The following is a 24,590-nucleotide window of genomic DNA, read 5'->3' on the forward strand; positions in this document are numbered from 1 at the left end:
AGTTCTCTCCTAAACCACCTTGGGTTCTCACTTCTGGAGAGAATTGGAAGACTAGTTTATCTAAGGAAAAGACACATTTGAAGGAGTTTACAAAATACTCCAGAAGAAGAGGGCTGGAAATTTCCATTTTCCTCCCATCTCTTAAGATCTTCACTTATAGCTCTCATCCTTTCTGAGAACCTTGATTACCCCAGTCCAGACTCATCTCCTCCTTTGAACACCTATGGCAACACTTTCTAGTCAAGAATGTGTGTATTGGGGCGCCTGGGTGGCGCAGTCGGTTAAGCGTCCGACTTCAGCCAGGTCACGATCTCGCGGTCCGTGAGTTCGAGCCCCGCGTCAGGCTCTGGGCTGATGGCTCGGAGCCTGGAGCCTGTTTCCGATTCTGTGTCTCCCTCTCTCTCTGCCTCTCCCCTGTTCATGCTCTGCCTCTGTCTGTCCCAAAAATAAATAAACGTTGAAAAAAAAATTAAAAAAAAAAAGAATGTGTGTATTTCTGTTGGTTATAGGCACCATGTCAAGGAAGAGCATAAAATACTCTTATAGTATAATGAGAAAAGCAGGGTCTCTATCTTGAAGGTACACATAGCCTAATGGTGGATATGCATATGCAAGTAGATAATTATAATATAATCTGGTGAATAGCATAATTGGATGTATGTGCAACAAGTTAGGGGAACATGGATTAAAAGAGAATCCATTCTGTCTCAGAGGACAAGTGAGACATCAGAGTGTTGATGACGTTTGAGCTGGGCCTTGAGGAATGAGGAGGAGATCAGCAGGTGGAAAATGGGGGAAGGACTTTCAAGGAGAGGAGGGAGCTTTTGAAAAAGTGTGGGATCCTGGAACAGGGAAGAAATAGGTATTCCAGTGTGTCTAGAATTTAGATATCATTTGGGAAAGTGGCTCTAGAAGAGGGTTAAAATGTCTAGAGGGGCCAAGTTGAGAAAGACCTTTCATGCCATGTTGAGAAATTTGGATTTGATTTTAAAAACAGTATGAAGCCAGGAGAGATTTTTTGGCAGTAGGTAATGGGATTTGGCCTGTGCTGTAGAAGGGTCATTCTGGTGTAATGGTAGAAGAGGGGTGAAGATCAGAAATTAAGTAAACTAGTTATTTTGAAGGCCTCTGTAGTCATCCATTAGCTAAATCCATTGGTCTGTTCTTAATCTTCCTTGTACATGAACTGTCAGCAGCATTTCACACAGCTGATCCCTCCTCCTCTTTGAAGTACTTTCTTTACTTGGCTTCCAGCACACATGCTTTCCTGGGTTTCCTATGATCTCACAGACTCTTCTATGTCAGTGAGGGTCTCTGACTCTAGTATTTCTAAGAGAAGACAGGAATTGAATGCAGGAATTGTTTACAAGGCTGGAGGAGTGAGGAAGAGAAAAGGCAAAGTTGCCCAAAGATTGGTAACTATAGAAACCTTTTCAGGCCTCTGCATAGGAGGAGAAGAAACAGTGCAAGAGGCTGAGGATCTCTCCTACCTAGATTCCTACTGTGTGTGCCAGGCTTCGCATGCAGGGGACCCAGAAGTCTGTGCTTCCTGTCACTGAGGTCCACCGTCACTGCTGTTGTTCCCGCCAGCTCTGTTGCTGCTGTTGTTTTGTGACTTCAAAATACGAGTGGGAAGAGTAGCTTTTTTCTTTCCTACTGGTCCCTACTGGTCCCTACTGGCATACTGCCTCCTGCATTGGGTCAGACTGGAAGGCAGATAACGTGAGAGTCTTAGAAATACAATTCTCAGGGTCCTGGTTACCTGCAATACATAGACAGGAAAGAGAATTTGGAGTAAACAGACAGCACAACCCCTCTCTCTGGCTACTGTGAGCATCCATTTCCATCCCCAATTCATAAATAACTCCTTCTTTTCCTGTAGGTTCAGTGATAGTGTGAGAAGCTCAAAATAGCTGGGTATTAGTTTCTGCTTCCAGTTCAACAGAACAAGAGTTTTGTCTTTTTTTTTTTTTTTTTTTTTGACAATTCCCTCTTTAGGAACCAAGAGTTCTCTCTCAACAGAGCCAAAATGTATGGGGACATCAAACAGATACTGTGAAATGGCTTATTGGGGACAATAATGAGAGGACCACTACCTCTTTTGCCCCTTGATTCTCAGACCATTGTATTTTGACCATATGTTGGTCAAATGCACTTTATGGAAGACAGTGCCACAACCTCACAGTGTTGACTCCCAGCTAGTGTTGTCATTGAATCTTTGAAAATCCATTCAACCATTGTATCAGGCCAGCTGCTTCTGGGTGATTAAGTTTGTGGTAAGACCAGTGAATTCCATGGATATGCCCATTACTGCACTTCATTTGCTGTGAAATGAGTTTCTTTGTTGGAAGTAATGTTGTGTGGGATACCATGACAGTGAATAAGGGGTTCTGAAATGGAAAGATTTTGACTCTAGCATAAGCACTGCAGGTAGGGAGAGCAATCACAATGAGAAGAAATTGCTCCCTGTATGTGATGGGGGCGGGGGTGGGGCGTGGTGGTGCAATGTGATCAAACTGTCACCAGGCGCCATAGTGAGGCTCAACATTGGTTTCTGATGTTGGCAGGTCGGGAATGTAGCAGTGATAATATGCACAACAGCCTTGGTGAAAGGAAGTCCATGTGAAGCCTAGGCAAAGTCTCCATCTCTGTCATAGCAGTGACCACAGAGGACCCCCCAGAGCAAACTGGGGGGGGGCTCTGGGGAATTGGGCTTACTGGCCTCAACCGAAGGCCATCTTATTCATTTGATTACTGAGGTTCTTCCTTGTAGTAAATACCATTTGGTGAGCATTCACACAGGACATACATATCCACTGTGGCAATTTTGAGAGGACTTTCTCACTCCCCTGACCTCTAGATGCTGGAACACCTCAGCTCTCAATCCTCATATCTTTACTCCATCTTCACACTCTGTCTCTTGGTGATCTAATCTAGTCTTGTGTCTTTAAATACCATCTAATTAGAGACAATTCCCAAATGGATATTTCTGTCCTAGATTCTCTTCCCTCAACTTCAGACTCATTTATCCAGTTCACTATTGGACTTTTTCATTTGAATTCTCTTAGGTATCTCAAACTTCATGTTCAAAGCTAATTTCTAATTCTTCCTCCATACCTCCTTCATCTGTAGTCTTCATCTCATAAACCAGCAACTCTGCCTCCAGTTGCTTAGTCCTGAACTCTGAGGGTCATCCTCAACTGTTCTCTTTCATTCACACTCCATATCCAGTTTGCCTGACACTACCTTCAAAATACATAAACATCATGTCCCTTTTCCTGTGCACTGCTGTTGCTCTGCTATAACACATACCATGTTTCACCTGGATGATTACAACGGATCCTAATTCACTTTTGTGCCCTTACTGCCTTTCTCAACACAGCAGCCAGAGTGATCCTGTTAAAAGTAAACTTCTCTATTAAAATCCTCAGCAGCTCCCCATCTCACTCACTCACTCCGCATCTCACTGGAGTCCTTACAACGGTTCACAAGTTCCAGCAAGATCTGAGTCTCCGAATATCTCCCTGACTTCATCTCCCCCTACTTTCCACACCAGCTTCATTGGTCTCCTTGCTCTCCCTTGAATATGCCAGGGACACTCCTGCCTCAGGATCTTTGTATTCACTGCTCCTCTGCCTATAATGTTGCTTACCCAGATAACCCCATGACTTCATCTCACCTCATTCAGGGTTTTGCAGGAGTGTCCATTTTTCATAGAAGATGTACCTGGGCTCCTTCATCGTCTCCTTTTCCTTAATTCCACCCCCGCCCCCATAGCACTCACCATCATCTAACTATGTCATTTACTTACTTACTTACTTACTTACTTACTTGCTTATTTATCTTCCCTGCTAGAATGTCAGCTTCATGAGGGCAAAGAAACTGCTGTATTATTTTCAGTGCTGAATCCAGATTACTTGGCAAACAGGAAGCGTTCCATACATATTTGTAGTTAATGAATGAAAAAAAAATTATGAGAACCTGTAATTGTGTGATACAGTGGACTACAGTGTATTTCAAAGACTCTGTGTTTGCCTTGATTTGTGTGGGATGAGGAAGGAATCAAGGATCATGCTAAGGTTCAGCCGTGAGCCACAGAGTTGATGAGATGCCCTTATAAAAAGCAGGAAAGGGGATAAAAGCTTTGTGAAAATCTGTGCATTGTACATGACAAGTTGCTATAGTTTGTACTATTTCCTTGTCCTCTTAACTAGATTGTAAAATCATAGCAGGCAGGGAGCACTGTTCATGTCACTCTGAATTTGGCACACACCTACCACAGTTCAAGATGCCCAGTTGGTGCCCAGACATCCTTGTATTGGGGATCTGTTGGGCTTTGGGTTGTAAATGTTCAGTTTCTGTTCCTTGGTGAGGGGATCTCCCTGAGGTGTGAGAAGGACCCTGGGATTCAGACTCTGCTGGAACTGGAAAATGCAGCCTTATAGGCTGTCCCACCCAGAGGGGTAGCATCTTTGTCGTGTGACAGTTATCAACCATTTCTGGTAAAGAAAGCTGCGGTCCTTATTCCAACTGGCTGGAAACAAAGAACTATCAAGTAGGGGCAGGAATGAAGCGGTAGCCCGTGAGTGGGATGCGCAGAGGACCCCGTGAATTTAAAGGCACCAAGATTTCAGGAAGGTTTAATGAACTAAATTAATTTTCCTTCAGAGTAAAATTTTACAGGCATGAAAGGCCCTCCCTTCACTGAATGTGCTCACGGGCGAGAGCGTCGCAGTGATTTATGAATTTGCAGATTATGCATTATCCTTTCAGAGGACAGGAATCCCCCCGGGGTTCCTGCCTTCTTTCTGAAGCTGAGTGGGGGGAGCCAGGTGAATGCACTGACTCTGATCTGCAGCCTCCTGTACTGAAGTTGGGGTTGAGAATGGATGAGTTTGTTAGGAGGAGCTTAGCATAAACTCTAGAATCTGAATTCCCCTCACCCAGCCCCCAACCAAATGAAAATCATTTGGAACCCTTATCTCCTGAAGAATAATTATCATACTAATAACGCCCATTTCCCTAGTACAGTTTATAAAGCAGGTCAGCTTTCCTTATTTGATTTGAATCAACAACGCTGTGAGGTTGGCAGGGGCAAGTGTATCATTATCCCCATTTAAGGAAATTGGAGCAGATTCTGAAAACATAAATAAGTTGCTCAGGCTCACACAGTAGCATATGGTGAGACTGGGTTTTGAGGCAGCCCTCTGGTTGCAAGTGTTCCGTTATTTCCATGCTGCCATGCAAGCCCTGTCCAGGAGGCAGACGGCTGGATCCAATGGGTAAGTGAGTCTAGAGACAGGCACATTTAGAAGGGTTCTCAGGTGGGATAGCGATGGAGACTTCTTTGCAGTTCTGCATTGTGGGTACCTCCTCTCACATAGGAAGTGGGTAGGAAGAGGATAGAAAGCTCCCTTGTCCTCACATATCACTTTCCCTAACTCTGCCAGAGACTTGGACTCCTTAGTTCAAATGCATAATCCTGGAGGCAGCAGGTTGAGGAGGACTATCCCTTTCATGAGGACAGCCACCATTTCTCTTTTGATCACTTCAGCAAGAAGCTTATGCTGTGCGTAACATAAGTCAAGAACAGATGAATGAAAGAGAAGAGGGGACATGTGAAATAAAGACACTAGTTACTGGCTCTGAGTGTGTGTAAAGAGCAGACACAGGGATGGCTTGAACATCTGGGGGCATTAGAAGACACTAGATGCCTGGGGCCAAGAAAATTGGTGGTGGATGGTCAACAAAGACAGCAGCAACTGATTTCGTAAGAGGCTAGTCCTGCCCTTTATTGTCACTTACTAAATAAGTCCCTTATTTTAATATAGTCTCTTAATATATGAATTATTTATTATATAATGTATGCATTATATATGTCTCCTGTTATAATTAGTCCTCTGATATATTATTAGATATTTATGTATACATTACATGTAGACACATAATAAGTCTCTTGGTAAATATGGTCCCTCCTTGTTATCGCCCTCTTCACTCATAAAACTTTTTATCTACCCATAGTTGGCCATAGGTTGGGCTTCCTCTGTCTTTCCTGCATGATTCCATTGTCCTTTGTGCCTTCTTTCCCAACTTGACATGGCCTGTGTCTCTGAGTGGCTCATGTACACATGACATTGCATTCAACACATGACTGCTCTTGCCCCTAATGGCCCGTGCCACTGTACCTCCATACCTTTTCTTGTTACTGGAATGGCTTCCTCCCCTACCCTCCTTTTTTTCTATCGATCTCAGTTCAATTAAAAAAAAGAAAAAAAGTGAATGAGCTCCATTTTAGTTTATGCATATTCTTAGCATACTTTAAGTCCCAGTTCATGTAATCTTTCCTTCATGGAGACCTTTCTGATCACACTCTATGGACTTAATTGCTTCTTCTTTTCAACTCTTATAGCACATTATCTGTACCTCTCAAATACATTTATCATCTCATCTCTTCTTTTATTGTTCTGCATCCATAATTCACTTGTAGTGCCTGCCAAGTGTCAGGTGATGTGCTGTGCATTGAGGATGCAGAATTGAATGAGACCTGATTTCTAACCTCAAAGAGGCCACAATCTAACAGACTAGTCAGACATATGGAAAAGTCATACTGACCCAATGTGATAGAAGCTATAAGAGATAAATGACCACAGTATAATTCCAGAGATGTCAGATACCAATTTAAGGGTGTGTGTGTGTTCATGTGTGTGTGTGTGTGTGTGTGTGTGTGTGTGTGTGTGTTTACACATTTCTCTCTATATAGGTCTTTCTAACTATGTTTGTATATACACACACATACATGTCTGCGGATTTCTCTTTATACTGTGTGTGTGTGTGTGTGTGTGTGTGTACGTATATAGCTTATATTAAGAGAGAAATGCTATTTACTCATGAATTATTCCAATGTATTTTCACATTTTAGGCAGCAATCCTGCTGCCTGGGGGTGTCTCAGCAGTTTGTCTCTCAGCAAACCTGGGTCTCTCAGCAGTTTGTCTGGGTCTTTTCTCCTTCCATAACTCTGTTTCCTATTTCCTTCTCCAAGAACAAAGAAAACAAAAGTTCCCTTCATCCTTGGGCCTTGAACTCTGGATCTCTCCCTGAGTCCCAGAGTTTAGCTGGTGCCTTCCCAATTCACCTAAGAGGAGCCCAGTAAGTATCTGTGAACTTCAGGAGAGAATGTGCAACTCCTTGAGGGCCAGGGTGTGCTTTTCTCCTCTCTCTGTGCCTGCTTCTTGTCTTGCACACAACTGGCTTACATAAACACTTGCTGCCTGGAGTAGCATCACATTAGAGCAGAGTGAGCACAGTGTGTCATATAGCCAGGGGTGGAAGCGTTGGTTCTGTCTCCTGCTAGTTGTGTGCCTGGGGTGGGGGTACAATTAGCTTAGCGCTTGGGATTCAGTTTTCTCATCTGTAAAATGGGGATATTATATTACACTTGCTTAGACTCAAGAATTTGTTGTGAGGATTGAGAAGCACTCCATGTAGTGTTTATTGCCTGGTAAGGGTTCAGTTAACATTTACTCTCTGCTTTTCCTTTGCTGGATTTGACTGCCAGCCCTCATCTGGGGGCATCTTCTGAAGACGAGTCAAGTCAGGCTTTGCTGTGGATCCAGGATTAGCCCTTTAGCCTTCCCGCACCCCACATCCCATCCGCTGGTGATTCCTGAGGCACACTCGCATCTTCTCTTTCTGATCTGAGTCCTTGCCTCGTGGCCTGGGGCTTAGTGGCTTTATTGCATCTGCTTTCAGTTTTCTTCCCTAATTCCCTCCTCTCTGGTGGCCTTCGGAAGGCTCTGAGTGGTGAGAGAAGCCAGGGATGGGCAGGCCTTGTTTCCCTCTTGGTTTTGTTTGCTTGGCACAGAGTATCTCAAGGCTAAAGGTTACATTATCATCTCTTCATCGCTCTATTACTGCCCTTCTGTGCTGGCACCAGGGGAGTGGAAGCTTCCAGCCCCTAATTCACCCCTTTCCTCTGGGAAATGCAGGGGTGATTTTGCGGAGGCATTTTCCTCATACGTCTCTTTCTGCATGCTTTCTGAAGTTCAGCTACATTTAAAGGACGGGATGCTTTTCTAGGTTAGGATCTCAGCACGGTGCAAGGGCGGTGTCACTGCAGCAACAGTGTTGGGAGAGGAATCATAGTGGGATGGAGTCTTTCCCAAGTGTAGTTCTCCAGTTACCATAGGAAGATTTCCGGGCCCCACTCAGGACCCACCAAGTCAAACCTGCTGGGAGTGGGACCTTAGAATCTGCATTTAAAAGGCTTTCTGGTGACTGTTAGCTCCAGCTGTACTCATGGCATGGAAGAACAGTGCCCTGGGCACTTGGTCAAGGTCACACATTATTGAGACTCTAACCAGTCCCTTCCTTTCTCTGTGCATCAGTTTCCCCATCTGTACAGTGAGGGAAAGAGACTAGATTAATACCATTCCCATCTGAAGACTATGATTCATCACCAAAACACCATTATCTTCTATTGACTCAAAATGATTATTTTTAGGAACCTTTGACATGTTGAGCTTGCCTGTTAGGGAGACAGAAGTACAAAATACGAACCCCGCCTCAATCTAGCTGGGAACGCAAATCCTGTGACATCCAGAAGGTAACAGGATAGTGTTTGACTAAGTGCCAAGTTATGTAATTCCATTTTAAGTGCGATAGGACTTGAGAAGAGGGATAACTCTGATGGCTGGTATGGTCCTAGGAGGCTGCCTAGAGAAGGTGGGCTTCAAGTTGTTTCTTGAACAACAGGCAGGCAGGTGCAGGTGGTAATAAAAGGCTGAGGCACAGTTGATACAACATAGCATGGAAGAAAGAAAGCAGAGGTGTGAGAACAGGTTTGGCTTATTTGCAGAGCCTTGAGAAACTTGGATTGCTAAAGCAGAAGACAGCGTCTTGAGAACTGGGGAAAAGTGGTTGGAGGAGTGTGTGTAGTACGTGTGTGTGGGTAGTGCATATGTGTGTGTGTAGTGTGTTACATACCAGGCTAAGGAGTCAAGTTCATCCTGAGGCAGAGGGAACCAGGACACTGATAGAATGAGAACAGCTCTGGGCTCTTTCCAGGGCTTTCCAGACCCAGTTGTTTGTTAGAAGCTCCCTATTGGTTAAGTGGAACTCTTACCCCCTACACTTCTTTCTTCTCTCTGTGTGGACTTTGCACTTTTTGGAGGTTTTTTGATGTCCCTGAAGGCTTGATATTGGGAGAAAATGAAATGACCTAATTTGCTCCTGCAGAGCTCTGGATGGGTGTTCTGACCTATTTCTAGAAAAGCATAGTTTTGAGTTTGTTTGTCCAGAATTTGGGATGGCCAGCGCATAGCCAACCCCTGTTTTTTACATAGTGACTGTGGGAACGACTTTGTAGATGAGAGAGGATAAAAGAAAGGGGAGGTGAAGTCTGTTGTGCAGGTTATCCAGCAAACAGGATTATTGGTGCATTCCTAGGCATTTGGTTGGGGAAGGTGGGGATAAGTCCCTTGTTTTCATCAGCCCCTGAATTTAACAAATGAGGAAAACTGCATGAATGGGAGAGGCAAGAACCACTGAGTGGCTGTGGGGAGAAGTTCTCTGCAATGGATATACACTCCTTACTGTTGTGCTATGTCAATAAGACAGGTAGCTTGGTAGCTTTTACTGTTGTGCAAATAGCCATGCCATTGATATTTTTCTTGGCTTGGCTGTTTCTTGCCCATTCACCACTCTCCATCAAAGAATGCACGCTTGGGAAGAGCCCTTCCATTGTGGCCCTGCAGAGAAGTTGAACATCCCAAACCAACTTTGCCATGGACTCTCTCTGACCTATAATGGGTCACATCCTTGCCTCTAATTTTTTCTTAGTTTACATAAAAGTAATGGAAATGGCGCGGACAGACCTCATGGGGTGTTGGATGTTAGTAAATCTCAAAGTGAGTGTTCTGTTGTCAGTGAGATGCCATAAAAATGTTCAATATAATGGCTGATTATTTTTCTTTAATCTTAAATAGATACCTAGAATGGGAAAGTCCCATCTTGGTAGCAGAAATTCATTATCTTGGAAAGAGTTTAATGGCTGCTGTGCAAATGAACTGGAGGAAGTTAAATCGTGGAATGGGAAGGAACTGAAAAAAGTGAAATGAGTTGTGCATTAAATGTAGATAAACACAATTATGTGTAACTGGATTATCACGTGTGCAGGCAGGCACTGTATATTAGGCACCTGTGTTTTGATTAAAATCGATTCAGGTGCATGCACTTGGCATCCTTGTGATTCGGAGTTGTGCCTAAGCCACTGTCCAGGCACACAGTGGGCAGGCAGGGAAACGTCTGATATCCAGGTCCCCAGCTGGAGAAGTTTAAAGGGCCGAGGACCAGACCGGCCCAAGACCATTTCAGGAAACTGCTAACTCTCTTAGAGAAAGCTCCAGCTCTCTTTCATGTACAGCTTCCTTTTGGGTTTCTGAATTTCAGCTGATGTCAGGAAAGTGGTCCCGGGGTCCAGTGGAGTCTAATGACCTGCTTCTTACTCCATGATGAGGACAGATGCCAAATGGCAGATGGCAGATGGCATCAGGGGATGTTGGGGACTGGGCCTGCCTGCCATTCAAGTAGATGTGGCTGCTGAGGCGCTAGTAATGGAAACACAGAATCTCTTTGAACCCGTCTGTAGATGGAGAGAATTAGGCTCGGTTGCTTCTTACCATTGGGTCCAAGTCTGTAAGTCAGAGTCATCTCCAGATCAAAAGCAAGCCCATCGTCTGATCCCTGGGTGGCTGTACGAGTGATCAGAGCCAGCCGGGCAGCACCTCACCTTGAAGGAGGACAGATGTAGAGAAACCACTGTCGATACCCAGTTAATTCCTGTTGGCATGTTTTACTTCAAATGCAAAGCATCGTCAGGATTAAAATAAATGCTACCAGTTACAGGAATGCATTAAATTAATAATTGTTTTCCCTTGCTTGATCCTATAATACCCCTCCACTCAACGGATAAATACTAAACCCTCCTCTGGGTGATTTGAGATGCACTGTATGTTGTTACACAAACTAAAGTCAGCTTGCTTTTTTTTCCTCCCCTTTTGTTCCTCTTCTCTGCCCTCCTCCCCATCCCCATCACAGGTTATACTTATCCTGACGAAGCTGTACGACTTCAACCTGGGGAGCGTGACTGAGAGCTCACTCTGGAGGTAAGTGGATTAGAGGTTCTTAACAAGCTTCTGTGGCTTGGCTCACTTGAAGAATGCCAGCCACGCGGCTGGGGGGCACGTTTTGGAAGAGGCAGGAAGCAATCCTCCTCGTGGAAGAGCCCCTTAGCCCCCCAGGTGGAATGGACAGCCCCACCTGTGAACTCCCGTAGCACTCTGCTTCTCTCTCTGGGGGCCTGTCACAGCCCTGTCTGCTTGGCACCATTGTTGCTTCTGCGTTCCTGCGCTGTCTCGTTCTGCTTGAGGGACACACGTCTGGTTAGAGAGATCAGGGGAGCATGCCCGGAATGAGAAGAGCCGTGGGTCAGGGAGTCTGCTGAGGGGAGAGTCTTGCCTTGGGTGTGAGTCTTGGCCCAAGGACCATTTCCGGCCCTGTGCATCTGTGACATGCTGTGGTTCTTACCTGTCCTTGTGGGAATAGATACGCGTGGGGATCAGGTCCAGATGGGGACCTTCATGGGCTTCTTGATACATATATTTTAGTATATTCACTATACATATTTATAAATGCTTACTGTATATTAATGTCTATATATTTAATAAACATTTACTATATATTTAATAAATTTAATATGCGTTAAAATGTATATTGGTAATACATATATTTTAATATATATCGAAATATGTATTTTATGGCTGCAATGGCATAAAGATAAGTGTGTTAATATAGTATATGGAAACTTTTTTCAGCCTCAAAGTTCATTTTTTGTTTGGACTTTAAAAGAAATGAAACATGTTTGTGGATCCTTAAAAGTATGGTAAGCCCTGGGCACTGTGCCCATTGTGCCTGCTGGATAAGTCCGCTCTGAGGGGATGCGGGTCACGGGACAGAGAGAAAGATGCGGGTGGTTAGATCAGGGAGAGCTTGACTGAAGCAGAGGCCTGAGGACTTTCTCTGCACCGGGCGCTTTGGCGCCAGGCTCTACACAGCACATGTGCACACTGTGGGCAGTGACAGGGCAACAGCAAATTCCATCAGTCGCTCTGAGTCAGCACTTAGGGCTTAGGCTCTGGGAAGGCTGTGTTGTCTGTCCCGTTTGCTTTGTCATTTGTAAACACTGGGGAGGGGGCACTGTCACAAAAGGCTCTTCACTGGGCTGCGTCATCATCCCAGACCTCTGTCCTGAGGGTTTCCTGGGGTCTTGGAGCAGAAGTGGTCTGGGGCATGAATATCTGTGTGCCTTGCTTCTTCTTCATCCGACCTGTTTGTTTGCAGAGGACTGGACAGAGTTTGTTTCCCAGGAAGGGGGAACAGTCACAGCATCTATTAAATATTTAGGGGTTAATTGCTCATATCGACTCAGGCCTGCCTCCATTCGCCCAGGATGTCCACAACCTAACTTTGCTGCTCAATGAAAATTGGCAGAGATATAAGAAAGCACTGTTTATCTAATAGATGAGAGCATGCCTATTTCCACTCACACAGGACTCCCGGGGAAGTAGAGCCTCAGAAAACTTCCTCTCAGGCCCAATCGTAGTGATACTATGGTGATACCTGAAGCCCTGACTCGCGCACTGCCTTCGGAGGGCAAATAATAAAAACAAGCCAGGAGATCCTGCCCTTACAATGGGAGAAGCTCTACCTGGCAGCCCATATTTCAAGAAAGGTTTGGCTAGGTCTAGGGGTGGGCCAGGCACAGCCAGGGGCCCATGCCCAGGCCCAGGCCATGCTTACTGCTAGAGGCCCTTAAGTAATGAAGTGTGTGGCCTGTGGTCATAAGAGCCAGTATATTCACTGGTGTGTACCAGAGACCATAGGCAGCCTAAGGGCACCCTGATGTGCACTGGACAGGATTCAGATCCCACCTCACCCACCCAAAGAGCTCTGTAACTTTTTAACCTCTTTGTATCCGTTTTCTGGGGCTGCTGTGACACCATACCACTAACTGCCTGGTCTAAAGCTGCGGAAATGTACTCTCTCTCAGTTCTGGAATGTGGAAGTCTGAAATCAAGGTGTCTGTAGGGCCGCACTCCCTCTGAAGGCTCTAGAGAGAATCCTTCCAGCCTTGGTGGCTGCTGGCATTCCTTGTAGCTAAGGCTATGGTCCTCCTTCTCTGCCTACATCATCTCCTTGGCCCACTCCTCTCCTGTCCCTTATAAGGAAGGTTGCCATTGGAGTTAGGCCCCAGGATAATCCAGCACGATCTCATCTTGAGATCCTTAAATGCATCTGGAAAGATCCTTTTTTTGTCAAACAAGCTCCGTGACAGGTTTTGGGGGTAAGGATGTTGAACATATTTTTCTGGGTGGTCACCATTCAGCGCATCTCTCTTTCCCTGGATGTAAGTTGGAGATAGTACAGAAACCCCTTTGCTGCAACCACATTGTTCTTGCCTTCCCTGAGACACATCACCTTGTCCCCTCCACGGCCCTTACCCCCGCCGCCTTTTTCTGCTCCTCTCCAAGGGGGGCGGGCAGTGCCTCTGTTCCTTACCCTCTCAGTTCCTCTAATCAGGGAGGCCTTTTTCCAGGACTTCACATTCCATCACTCAACTTGCATTTTCCTCCTTAGTACTTACCCCCATCTGGCATGCTAAATATTTTACTTATTGAATGATTTATTGTCTGCCTATAACCGCTAACATCTAAGCTTGTAGAGAGAGACTTTTTTTCCATTTTAATTCAGGGCTATACTCTCTGCACCTAGGACAGTATCTGGCACATAGGAGATACTTAATAAATGTTTGCTCAATGAATTAGTGGATGATTTGCAAGGACTAAATGAAATAATAAATGTAAAAACCCTTAAGAGTGGCTCACACGTAGAAAGTGTTCACTTAATTGTAATGATTGATTATTATAACCCTCTGTGTTTGTATAGTGTTCATCCCATTATTGACTTTGTTTATAAGGATCCAATGATGTCGGGGTCCATGTGATGGAAATTATAGGGCACCAAGGGGATATATTCTGTGATATGGATGAATTAGCAGAGATCTTCAGGGGATTAGGGAGGGGAGAAGAGTGATTTAGATGGTTGTTCCTTGTGCTGATTAGAGGGAATTGAAGTATCGGTTTCTAGCAACAAGAGGATGTTCTTCTGTAGACGGGATTCTATGAGCTGGGGGTTGGACTGATGGGTGGGATGTGACTTGGCAAGTGAGAAGTGGAAAAACATCCTTACTACAAGGGAAAAGGGCAGGTAAGCCTGAGCTGCAGGAGAAAAGGGAGCCAAGCAATAGGAAGAGAGAGCAGCTGGTCTTGGACCAGGGAGGGAACGTTTGGGTGGGTCTCTTCATGTTCACAGAAGGGACCAAACCAAAGAGTGTTACACTAAGCATGGTTTGCAGATAACAGATTCATGTGGTGTGACCTTATAAGGATTTGGAATGCTGGTGGATATTGTAGGCTTTCCCTCTGGATAATTGTTATATATGAATGTGTTTTTGTGCTCTGTTTCCAAGGGTTCATGGGTCTGATAAAGCCCTGCTTAGCAACCCCTGCATAGAGCTAGAGAGAGAAAAGGGGCTGTTTCTATCCTTCGGGGGGAATTTTCCAATGTGCTGGGGCCTCACAGCATTTCTTCAAACCTTGCATTGTCTTTCCTGCTCATCCCCTAGAGATCTGTGTCTCCCATCCTCTTTTCTGTCCCGATAATGATGATGTATTTTGCAGTTAGAGCCTAGAGCACTGTGATCTTCCTTACTAACACAGTGTGCAGAGAAAAAGAAACTAAATTAAACACGCACCCTTTCAGTTTTGTGATTTGGCCCAACATGCTTAACCAAGTTGAAATTGAATTTAGGGGATTCTTCTTCAATTTTCTGTACAGCAGAGGAGCCTGGAGCAGCAGCTGTCATGACAAGATGACACTCCCTGCCAGGTTACAGTGGGATATAATTATTCGCCTCACCGGATTAATAATTCAGAGGCCATCTACTTCTAAATAGACAAAAGACTGTTGAAAAGCATTCAGTAGGGTAGGGGTATCTTAAGCCCTCACGACATTCTTTCTGAAACTCCTCCATGCTGTTTTCCTGGGGGGAGGGTCAAATTTTTTCTCTACCAATGCAAGGATGGCTGTATATTAATAACTGGTTATTAGCACAACCATCTGTTTGTATCCTTTAGTCAATGGACATTTTCCATAGAGAATTCATGCTTATAGACTTAAGGAGGTTGGGGACTGATATTTTTTTTAAAAGACCCAGGGCTTCACTTTCGGGGTGTTTTCAGTCCATAATGTGTCAAATCTGGAGGTTGCCCATCAGTCAAGAGTGATGCTGGCCCCCAGTACTGTTAGATTTGATAGAAGCCTGACCCAAAAAAGGAGAGATAAGTTCAGATCTAAAGGCTGAGCATTAGTTGATCTGTTTCCTGCTCATCGATGTAATTAAGAATAGAAGTTCAGAGACTGGTGGCCTGGGTTCAAGTCCACACTCCTCCACTTGGCCACGGAGTGACTTTGAACAAGTTTCTTCACCTCTCTGTGCCTCCATTTCCTTACTGTACAATGAGGATTATACGGGTGCCCACCTCATAGTGTGGTTATGATGTTTCACATGAAATACAATGTGTGAACTGCCTAGCATAGTGCCTGGTATACAGTGCCCACCCGTGGAAAACGCTCAGGGAGGGTTGGTAATCCTATGGAATCTGGTAATTGATCTGCTTCTTGGTGCCGGCTCCGCTTCCTGACAACAGCGTGAGACACGTTGTGCCCTTAGAAAAGCAACCAGGTTGCTCAGCCGTTTTTCCTAGGGCCCAGAGAGCAGAGAGAGGAGTTCCTGGGTAAGGTGTTTGTGGAGCATACCACCTCCTGGGCTCATCCTCCTGGGAAGCTTCCCTGCCCCTCCTCCCCGAGTGGGGTGCCCCTGTGCTGCTCACCACTGGCACCACTTACACTGTGTTGTGATTTGTTTCCAGCCTGTGAGCTTCCCAAGAGCAGGGACCATGTGCCTTTCATGTTTCTGGATCTATAACGCATAGCACTTGGGCTGCACTAAAGAAGGGCTTGGAGAGCTGAACTGAAGTACCAGTGGCCCCAAATCGGTTGCAGCATCAGCCTTGCCTTGGCCTGTCGCTTTCCTTGTATTGAGTTGTCTCATCCTCCTGCCACTGGGGAATCCAGTGACTTTTCATCCGGTTTGCAAGCTGTTGGCTGGACCATTTATTTCCTCCCCTAATTGTTCTGTCAGTGACCTTTCTGGGGGATGCTGTATTTTTTTTAATAGAAAATGGAGACCTTTGGATTTATTAATTTTTTGTTTGCCAAGAAAACCCTGATAATAATTGCTAAGACTTCCCAGAAGTTATTAGTTTACAAATTTTAATGACACTCATGATTTATTTATGTGTTTCCCTCCCTCTGCAGCTGCTCACCCCAATTCCTTAGTGGAATTGCTGCTGAATCTGAGTGAATTAATGGAAACAAAACTGCAGATTGGAATGACATTTTTTTGTTAGGCTGTTAATTAAAAACTTCCCGTCCTATTCGCTAGGCTCTTCATATGTGAAGTCCCGAAGGCTGGGCTGATGATACAGGCTGTGAAATCCTCTCCCTAGAACTGGGGCCTCCTTCTATTTGCTTTCAGTAGTAATAAATCTGGTGAAAGCTCCTGAATGGGTCACAGAGCATTCAATTGAACAGATATTAATTGAGCATCAATTATATAAGCAGCCCTGTGCTCATTGCTGGGGGATGCAGGATAATTATGTCATGCTTGTTATCCTCGAGGAATGTTTCGTTTTGTTGAGAGGTAAGATTAATGTACTAGGAACCAACATCAGGCATATGCATGAATAATATGTATATACAAAATACAGTGCATTCTGCAAGAAGTTGCCCTGCTATAGAAATACTTATATTTTTATTACCACCCATCTCATTCTATAAAGGATGCAAAATAATTCTAGGAAGGACTTAGAGAAGTGACCAATATGGCACCTATTTTTTGTTTTGCTGTTTAATATAAAACATTTATTTCTCTGTTAGGGTGTGAAACTCTTAATAGGAAAGCCTCTCTCCTGTACCATTGGTTCCCATGGTTCTCGGAAACACCGGGTAATTGGTGGGATTGAATATGAGTAGTGGATAAGGAGTCGGTCCTGGATTCAGACTGCCTGGATGTGAATCCCAGCTCTACTGCTTATTAGTTATACCACCTTGAGCAATGTTTTAATTTCTCTCAGCCTCATTTACGTACCAATATAATGGGATGACAGTAAGACCTGTCTTGTGAGAGCTTTGTGAGAAGTCACTGAGATGGTACATGTAATGCAAAATGCCTGTAATCTAGTCATTACTTAATATAAACAGTAACATCTGTTGATAGGTCCACATCTGCCTAGCTCAGCAGCTTCCACCTGGTTCCACATGACAGTTGTGCTGGTAACTTTAGGAGGGCAGGGTGCAGAGCACATCTAGAATCCTAAGCATGTAAGGCCTGGACATGATACACTTCTTTTGAGAGAACACTGTGGAGTCTTCCTCTTTGCATACTAATCTGTGCTTAGCAAAAGTACAAGGTGAATATATTACTTGGTTTTTCTACACCAGATGCTGATAATGATTTGGAGTATAGGATACAAACCACAATCTGATTTAAGTTCCCCTAACATAGTGTTGAGTTTACTCATCTGTTACTGGTTATTTTCTTTTTAATGCAACCATAAGGGAATCTAAGCACATTGAAGAGGTTTGTTACTGTCCAAGTACTTAACATGGAAGTCAGAGTGAGATCATGCATGTTTTTCAAATTTGGCATATCCTCACAATTTCTTGTGGAATGTGCTAAAAATCTAAATTCCTGGGTCCTGCCCAAGAGATTCCAATTTAGTAAGGCTGAGGATTACTCCGGATGTATAATTTTCGAAGTGCCCTAGTGGCCTCTTAACATCATGTAGGACCAGGAACCAGTGATCTAGGAGAAAGCCTGGTTCTGGCCCATCTCAGTTACCAGGAAATTGGATTACTCTTGCCATCCTTCTGCTTCCTCATAAACAAAGGTATGAGGTGAAATGATCTCTCAAGTCTCTTTCAACTCCCAAGTCCACAGATTCTTCCATCTTGGGAAATCAAACAAGAAGCCCACACAGTGGGATTTATGATGCGCAACGGATAACACCCTCACTCCCGAGCATAGCCACCTTCCTTAAAAAATCAGGTATTGTTAACAACACATACACAACCCTGCTGACATGCCACGCCGCTCACTGATGGATAGTGGCCAGTTGGCAGGTATTAGCTAGAACACCTCTCCAAACTACTTAATTTAAATTCATTAAACGAAGGGAGCATCACTCAACTTGTGAAAGTCTTTGTTCCAAAAAACAGAATGAGAAAGGGGTTTGCCCTAAATATTGAGCCCTCAAATATCTTACTTTGTTAGAGAATAGAGAAATGAGAATACTGGAGAATGGGGTCTGGATTGCAGATTTGTTGTTTTCCTATTTATTATGGGAAAGAGGGGTTCTTTTTATGGCCTAGTCTCTTTGTCTTCCATGAGGCAGGACCCAGACATGTATAAATCTTGATTTTTGTCCAGTGGCTGAGAGAATGTAACACTTTTGTATGGATCATGTCTGTTGATTGTTATTTTATGTTGTTTTCGCTTTCATCCAAATGCAGTGCCATTTTATTGCAATCATAAATAACCTCACCATTTGGAGAAGGGGTGTGAAATTCTGCCCATCCCTTTCCCCAGCCTGTGCTCCCTCTCATTTTCCCAGCAGGAGATTCATTAGCTTTCTAATGAAGTTAATAAGTAAACAGGATCAGACAGTCCCTTCTAAAATAACATTTATAAATGGATGCATTTCCCTACTCTCTAAGGTAAGCCATAATTTATTTCCCTGCCAGATGTCCACGTGTGTAACACTATGATAGGTGGATCCTTGGAATTTGGTTTAAAACCCAGGGGAAAAAAAAAAGAGGAAAATTTTCAACTCACATAGAGCCTATCTATTACCAAGTTTATAGGAGAGTGGATTTTTACCAACCCTATTTCTGCTTATGTATATACAACGCCTATAAAGATAAGGTAGTCAAGCTTTCATGGTTACTTTCTCATCATTTGGTGGTCAATTACTTTATTGGACGTCCACCGTAAATGTCTTTAGGAGGCCTTTGGCAGCTTCCCCACAAAGACCACTGCCCTCGATATTATTTGGGAAGCAATAAACTGGTAAAAAGACATGTTCTGTTTTCTCCTTCACATGTCTGTGAGGTTTCTTTTCAAGAATTGCTGAACTTACAAAGGAGGCATTTCACACCTTGCTGTCTAAATGCTTTGTACCCAAATTAGAGCTAAAGTTAAGTCTTAAAATGCAATACGTAGATAGGGTTTATCTTTAAAAGCTCCCCCTTTCAGTGGTACTTATCTCTTAAACTGGTATACTATTTGTAGTCACTGCCCACATGAATGCCTGGCACGTCTCCTGTTTCTGGGAGGAATGTGAAGCCTGTGCATTGAACATTCCATTTTACGGATGGATGAACTAAGGTCCCGAATGGGTTGGTGCTCACTGATTCAGATCTGGGACCCAAATCTAGGTCTCTCCATTCTCAGTAGCCCCCTGCTCTTGCTGTTACATTAGTAATCACTCTTTCCTGGCCTTTCTAGCTCAGCCACCATTCATATTTCATAAGAGATCTATAGCCATGGGGTTGCACTGGGGACTAGGAATGGGTTTCTTGGATGTTTGTCTAAGTGATTTTCAATTCTGGTGGATCATGAAAATCACCTGGGAAATATAAGACAAGCCAGTCTCCTGGGCCTCATTCCAAACCTATTGAGCCAGTTTCTGGGGGTGAAGATCTAGTTGTTTATAGTTTTAAGTTTATTTATTTTGAGAGAGAGGAAGAAAAAAATGAGAGTGGATGAGGGGCAGAGAGAGAGAATCCCAAGCAGGCTTTGCACTGTCAACACGGAGCCAGATGCAGGGCTTGAACCCACAAACCGTGAGATCATGACCTGAACTGAAACCAAGAGTCAGATGCTTAACCGACTGAACCACCCAGGCTCCCCAAGTTGTTTATAGTGTTTAAAGAGCTCCCCTCTTGATTCTGATATAACTGTCGACCTAAGAGAGGTCATGGCCATCTTTACTTCTGAAAAGTGCATAAAAACTTGTTGTGGGGAATTCCCCCTTAGCATAGCACCTTTCCCTTGTATCTATTATCCTTATGTCTGGTTCACAATGAGAAGCACAGTCATTCATGCCCTCATCTTTATAAATGACAACCATAAAGGTTAATAATTGGAATGAGCTCTGGCACTTACTAATTAGCTCACATTCTGTCAGCATCAAACTTGTTTAATTGGCAATTAACATTGATTTTAGAGAGTGGTACCACAAGAGAATGGTTACAAGGTGCTGCTATCTGTGGAGTTGTGCTTGAGATGAACCCTGTGAGGCTGAGTTGGCAGCTGGGAATCCAGGTTCCCTGGGGGTTTGGAAGGGCCAACAAATGGGAAATAGTTTCCAGGTGATTTTGGAAGGCTTTCTATTCATAATACTTGGTTGCAAGCAATAGAAGTAATCACTAATTTAGGCGAGATGTAGGATTTGTTGGAAGGATACTGGGATCACTCAGCGTTTGGAGGAACAGGTAACAGGAAGACTCCAGGAAGGACCAAAATCCTAGGCCTCTCTCGGGACCATGGTATGTCATGACTCTATTCTCTGCATCTCCAGGGACCACAGCATCTGAATGTCATGGTTCTACTCTCTAGTGAGCTGCCATAATATGACAACAACCTTCTCCGTGATTTAAATTCCCAATAGAGAATTGGAAGGCCCCCTTGAGTCAAGCAGGCAAGACTTTATGTTTGGGGGTGAGAAATTCCCAGTCTAGGCTGGCTTTCTTATTCATTCCTGTACATAGGGAGACTGGGACCACTAGAAAAAAAAACTAGGGAAGAGTTTTGGGAATACTAGACCAATAACCTTCAAGGGTATCAAATGTTTTCTGAGGTATTCTAATATAAAGGAGACTTAAAATACACTACATTTTAAAGAGCATCCCTTCACTTGTACTATTAATTTAAAAGACTAATTTAGAATGTGTTAGGGAATGTCTAGGAGCTTTACTTGTAAAGATACCACTTATAACAACCTTGCAAGGATTTTATTCCATTTTGGTAGAGATGAATCTGAGGTTTTTATAATCAGCAAGTAATGGAGATTAAGTTTGACCTCACCCCTGTAAAACAAAAATACATGCTTGTCTGACTTTGTCATACTGCCTCCCCAAATAATTTTCAGTTCGGGGTCTAGTTAGCACCTTCTCAGTTTTGGATGCTGCATTGCCATATCTGTTCTCCTGAACTTTAGACAACGTACCATAGTCCCAATAGTCTCCATAAATGATGGCATTGGGATTAATTAGACATGTTGCCAAAAATTCTCAATTTTTGGCATACCTCCTTCCCACCACCTCACCCAGAGATGCAGCAGGTAAAATGCTCGTAATCATCTACAAATTCTCACTCATTCCGTTTATGGTTGTTGAGTACAGAGTGTTCTATGGGATGAGTGTGACATTTGTGATCATACACACTTTCAATTGAAATTTTTGTGAGACAAATGAAGATACACATACAGCTTTAAGAAATGATACAGATTGAGCTTGTGTACTCTCTACCCAGTCTCTCTAATGGTAATATTTTATCGAACTATAATATCACAACAGTGCATTGACATTGATACAATCATCAATCTTACACAAATTTGTTGTTCTCATTTGTGTGTGTGTGTGTGTGTAGGTTTGTCTATCCACCACTGCAGTGAAGATACTGAACAGTTGCATTACAAGAATCTCTCGTGTTCCCCTTTTATAATCACATCTACCTCTCTTTCCCCAGACCCTTCATCACTAAACCTCGGCAACCTCTGATCTATTCTCCGTTTATAAAATGTTTTCTTTCAAAATGGTTAAAGAAATGGAATCATACAGTATGTAACCTTTGGGGGTTACCATTTTCACTTAGTGTAATTCCCTGGAGACTCACCCAGATTGCTGTGTATCAATAGTTTGTACTTATTGTTGAGGAGTATTCCACGTATGCATGTACCGCAGGTGGCTTAACTTTTTACCCGTTGAAGGACATTTGGCTATTTCCCAGTTTTTTGTTGTTGCAGATAATGCTGTTATGAACATATGAGTACAGGTCTTTGTGCAGAGATAAGTTTTCATTCCTCTGGGACAACTGCTTAGGAGTGTGATTTCTGAGTCATGTTGTAGTTGTGTGTTTAGTTTTAGAAGAAACTGACAAACCTTTTCAGAGTCGCTGTTCCATTTTATATTCCTACCAACAATGTCTGAATGATCCAGTTTTTTATAGCCTTGTCAGCAAGGCTTTTTCACTACTTTTAATTTTAGCCATGGTAAGAGGGAGGCAGTAATATCTCATTGTGGTTTGAATTTGCATCCTTGATAGCTGATGATGTTGAACATCTTTTCATGTGCCTACTTAGCATCTGTATATTGTCTTTGGTGAAATGTCTGTTCATGTCTTTTGCCCACTTAAAGATACACTTTAGAGATATTATTGAAATACAAGAAGCTGTACATATTTAATATATATGTATGTATGTGTATATATATATACATATATAAAACTTGGTGAATTTGGAGGTAAGTGAAGCTGTCACCACAACCTCTGTCATAAACATATCCATCACCTGTAAAGTTTCCTGCTGCCTTCTTTATTCATTATTATTTTTTGTGATAAGAACTCTTAACACAAGTTCTTACCATATTAACACATTTTTAAGTCTGCAATATAGTATTGTTAACTATAGCTTTATCCTATATGGCAGATGTCTAAGACATGATTATCTTGTATAATTTAGAACTTTGTACCATTTGATTAATACCTCCCCATTTCTTCTTCCAGCCCCTGGCCACCACCATTACATTCTCTGCTTCTATGAATTTGATTATTTTAGATTCCTTATTCAAGCAGTATCATGTATTTGTACTTCTGTGTCTGGCTTATTTCACTTAGTGTAATGTCCTCCAGTATCATTTATGTTGTTGCAAATGGCAGGATGTCCTTCTTTTTTTAAGACTTAATGTTCCATTGTATGCGTATACTACATTTTCTTTATTGATTCATCCATCAGTGGACATTTATGTTGCTTCCATGTCTTGGCTCTTGTGAAAAATGATGCAATGGACATAAGAGTACAGATATCCCTTTCAGATTCATATTTAAATTCAAATGGATATACACTCAGAAGTGGTATTGTTGGAGCATATGATAGTAAAACTGCCATATTGTTTTCCATAGTGGCCGTACTAGTTTACATACCCACCAACAGTGTGTGGGGGTTCCGGTCCCACCACATAATCACCAGCGTGTGTTATCTCTTGTTTCTTTGTTAATCTACATACTAATAGGTAGGAAGTGATATCTCATTGTGGTTTTGATTCGCATTTCCCTGATAATTAGTGATGTTGAGCACCTATTCATATACCTGTTGGCCATTTTGTATGTTTTCTTTGGAGAAATATCTAAATGTCTATTCAGTTTTTAGTTCATATTTTAATTGGGCTATTTTTTTTTGGTATTGAGTTATAGGGATTCTTTATATGTTTTGAATATTAACCATTTATCACAATGTTATATGATTTGCAAGTATTATCTCTCATTCCGTAGGTTGCCTTTTCATTTTGTTGATGGTTACCTTTGCTGTGCAGAAGCTTTTTAGTTTGATGTAATCCTACTTGCTTAGTTTTGCTTTTGTTGCCTGTGCTTTTGGTGACATATGCAATAAATCATTGCCAAAGCCAATGGCAAGAAACTTTTCACCTATTTTTTTCTTCTAGCAATTTTTTTTAGCAGTTCTATGGTGTTAGGTCATATGCTTAAGTCTTCAATTCATTTTGAGTTGATTTTCATGTATGGTCTAAGATAAGGGTCTAGTTTCATTCTTTTAGGGGTAGTTACCAAATTTCCCATATACTGTTTCTTAAAAAGCCTTTTCTTTGTTCATTCTGTATTTTGGCATTTTTGTTGAAGATTAGTTGACCATATATGAGTTGATCTATTTCTGGTCTCTAGAGGTCAATTTTTATGCCAATGCTATATTGTTTTGAATACTTTGGCTTTGTAATATATTTTGAAATTAGGAAGTGTGATGCCCCCAGCTATTTTTTTTTCTCAAAATTGCTTTGGCTATTTTGGGTCTTTTGTGATTTCACATGAATAATTTTAGGATTATTTTTTTCTATTTCTGTGTAAAATTTCATTGGGACTTTGATAGAGATTACATTGAATCTATAGATCACTTTGAGTAGTATGACATTTTAATAATAATAATTTGTCTAGTCTCAACACATCTGTCTTTCCATTTATTGGTATTTGCTTTCATTTCTTTCATCAATGTTTTATAGTTTTCAGTGTATGGGTGTTTTACCTCTTTGGCCAAGTTTATTCCTAAGTATTCATTTTGATGTT

The 24,590-nt window shown here is 42.7% G+C and overlaps 1 protein-coding gene across 1 annotated transcript in view; it reads left to right on the forward strand.

The window, feature by feature from the left end:
• The window catches only part of SORCS3 (sortilin related VPS10 domain containing receptor 3), a 611,532-nt gene that overhangs the window by 173,902 nt on the left and 413,040 nt on the right, over positions 1-24,590 (forward strand). Inside the window, exon 2 of the mRNA XM_047072705.1 lies at positions 11,096-11,163. Coding sequence (XP_046928661.1) covers positions 11,096-11,163 — 68 coding nt within the window. The remainder of the gene's footprint in view (positions 1-11,095; positions 11,164-24,590) is intronic.

This window comes from Lynx rufus, unplaced genomic scaffold, assembly GCF_022079265.1.
Source record: "Lynx rufus isolate CCGP_SWC_20201006 ecotype Redwood Valley unplaced genomic scaffold, mLynRuf1.p SCAF_11, whole genome shotgun sequence".
Classification (NCBI taxonomy): domain Eukaryota; kingdom Metazoa; phylum Chordata; class Mammalia; order Carnivora; family Felidae; genus Lynx; species Lynx rufus.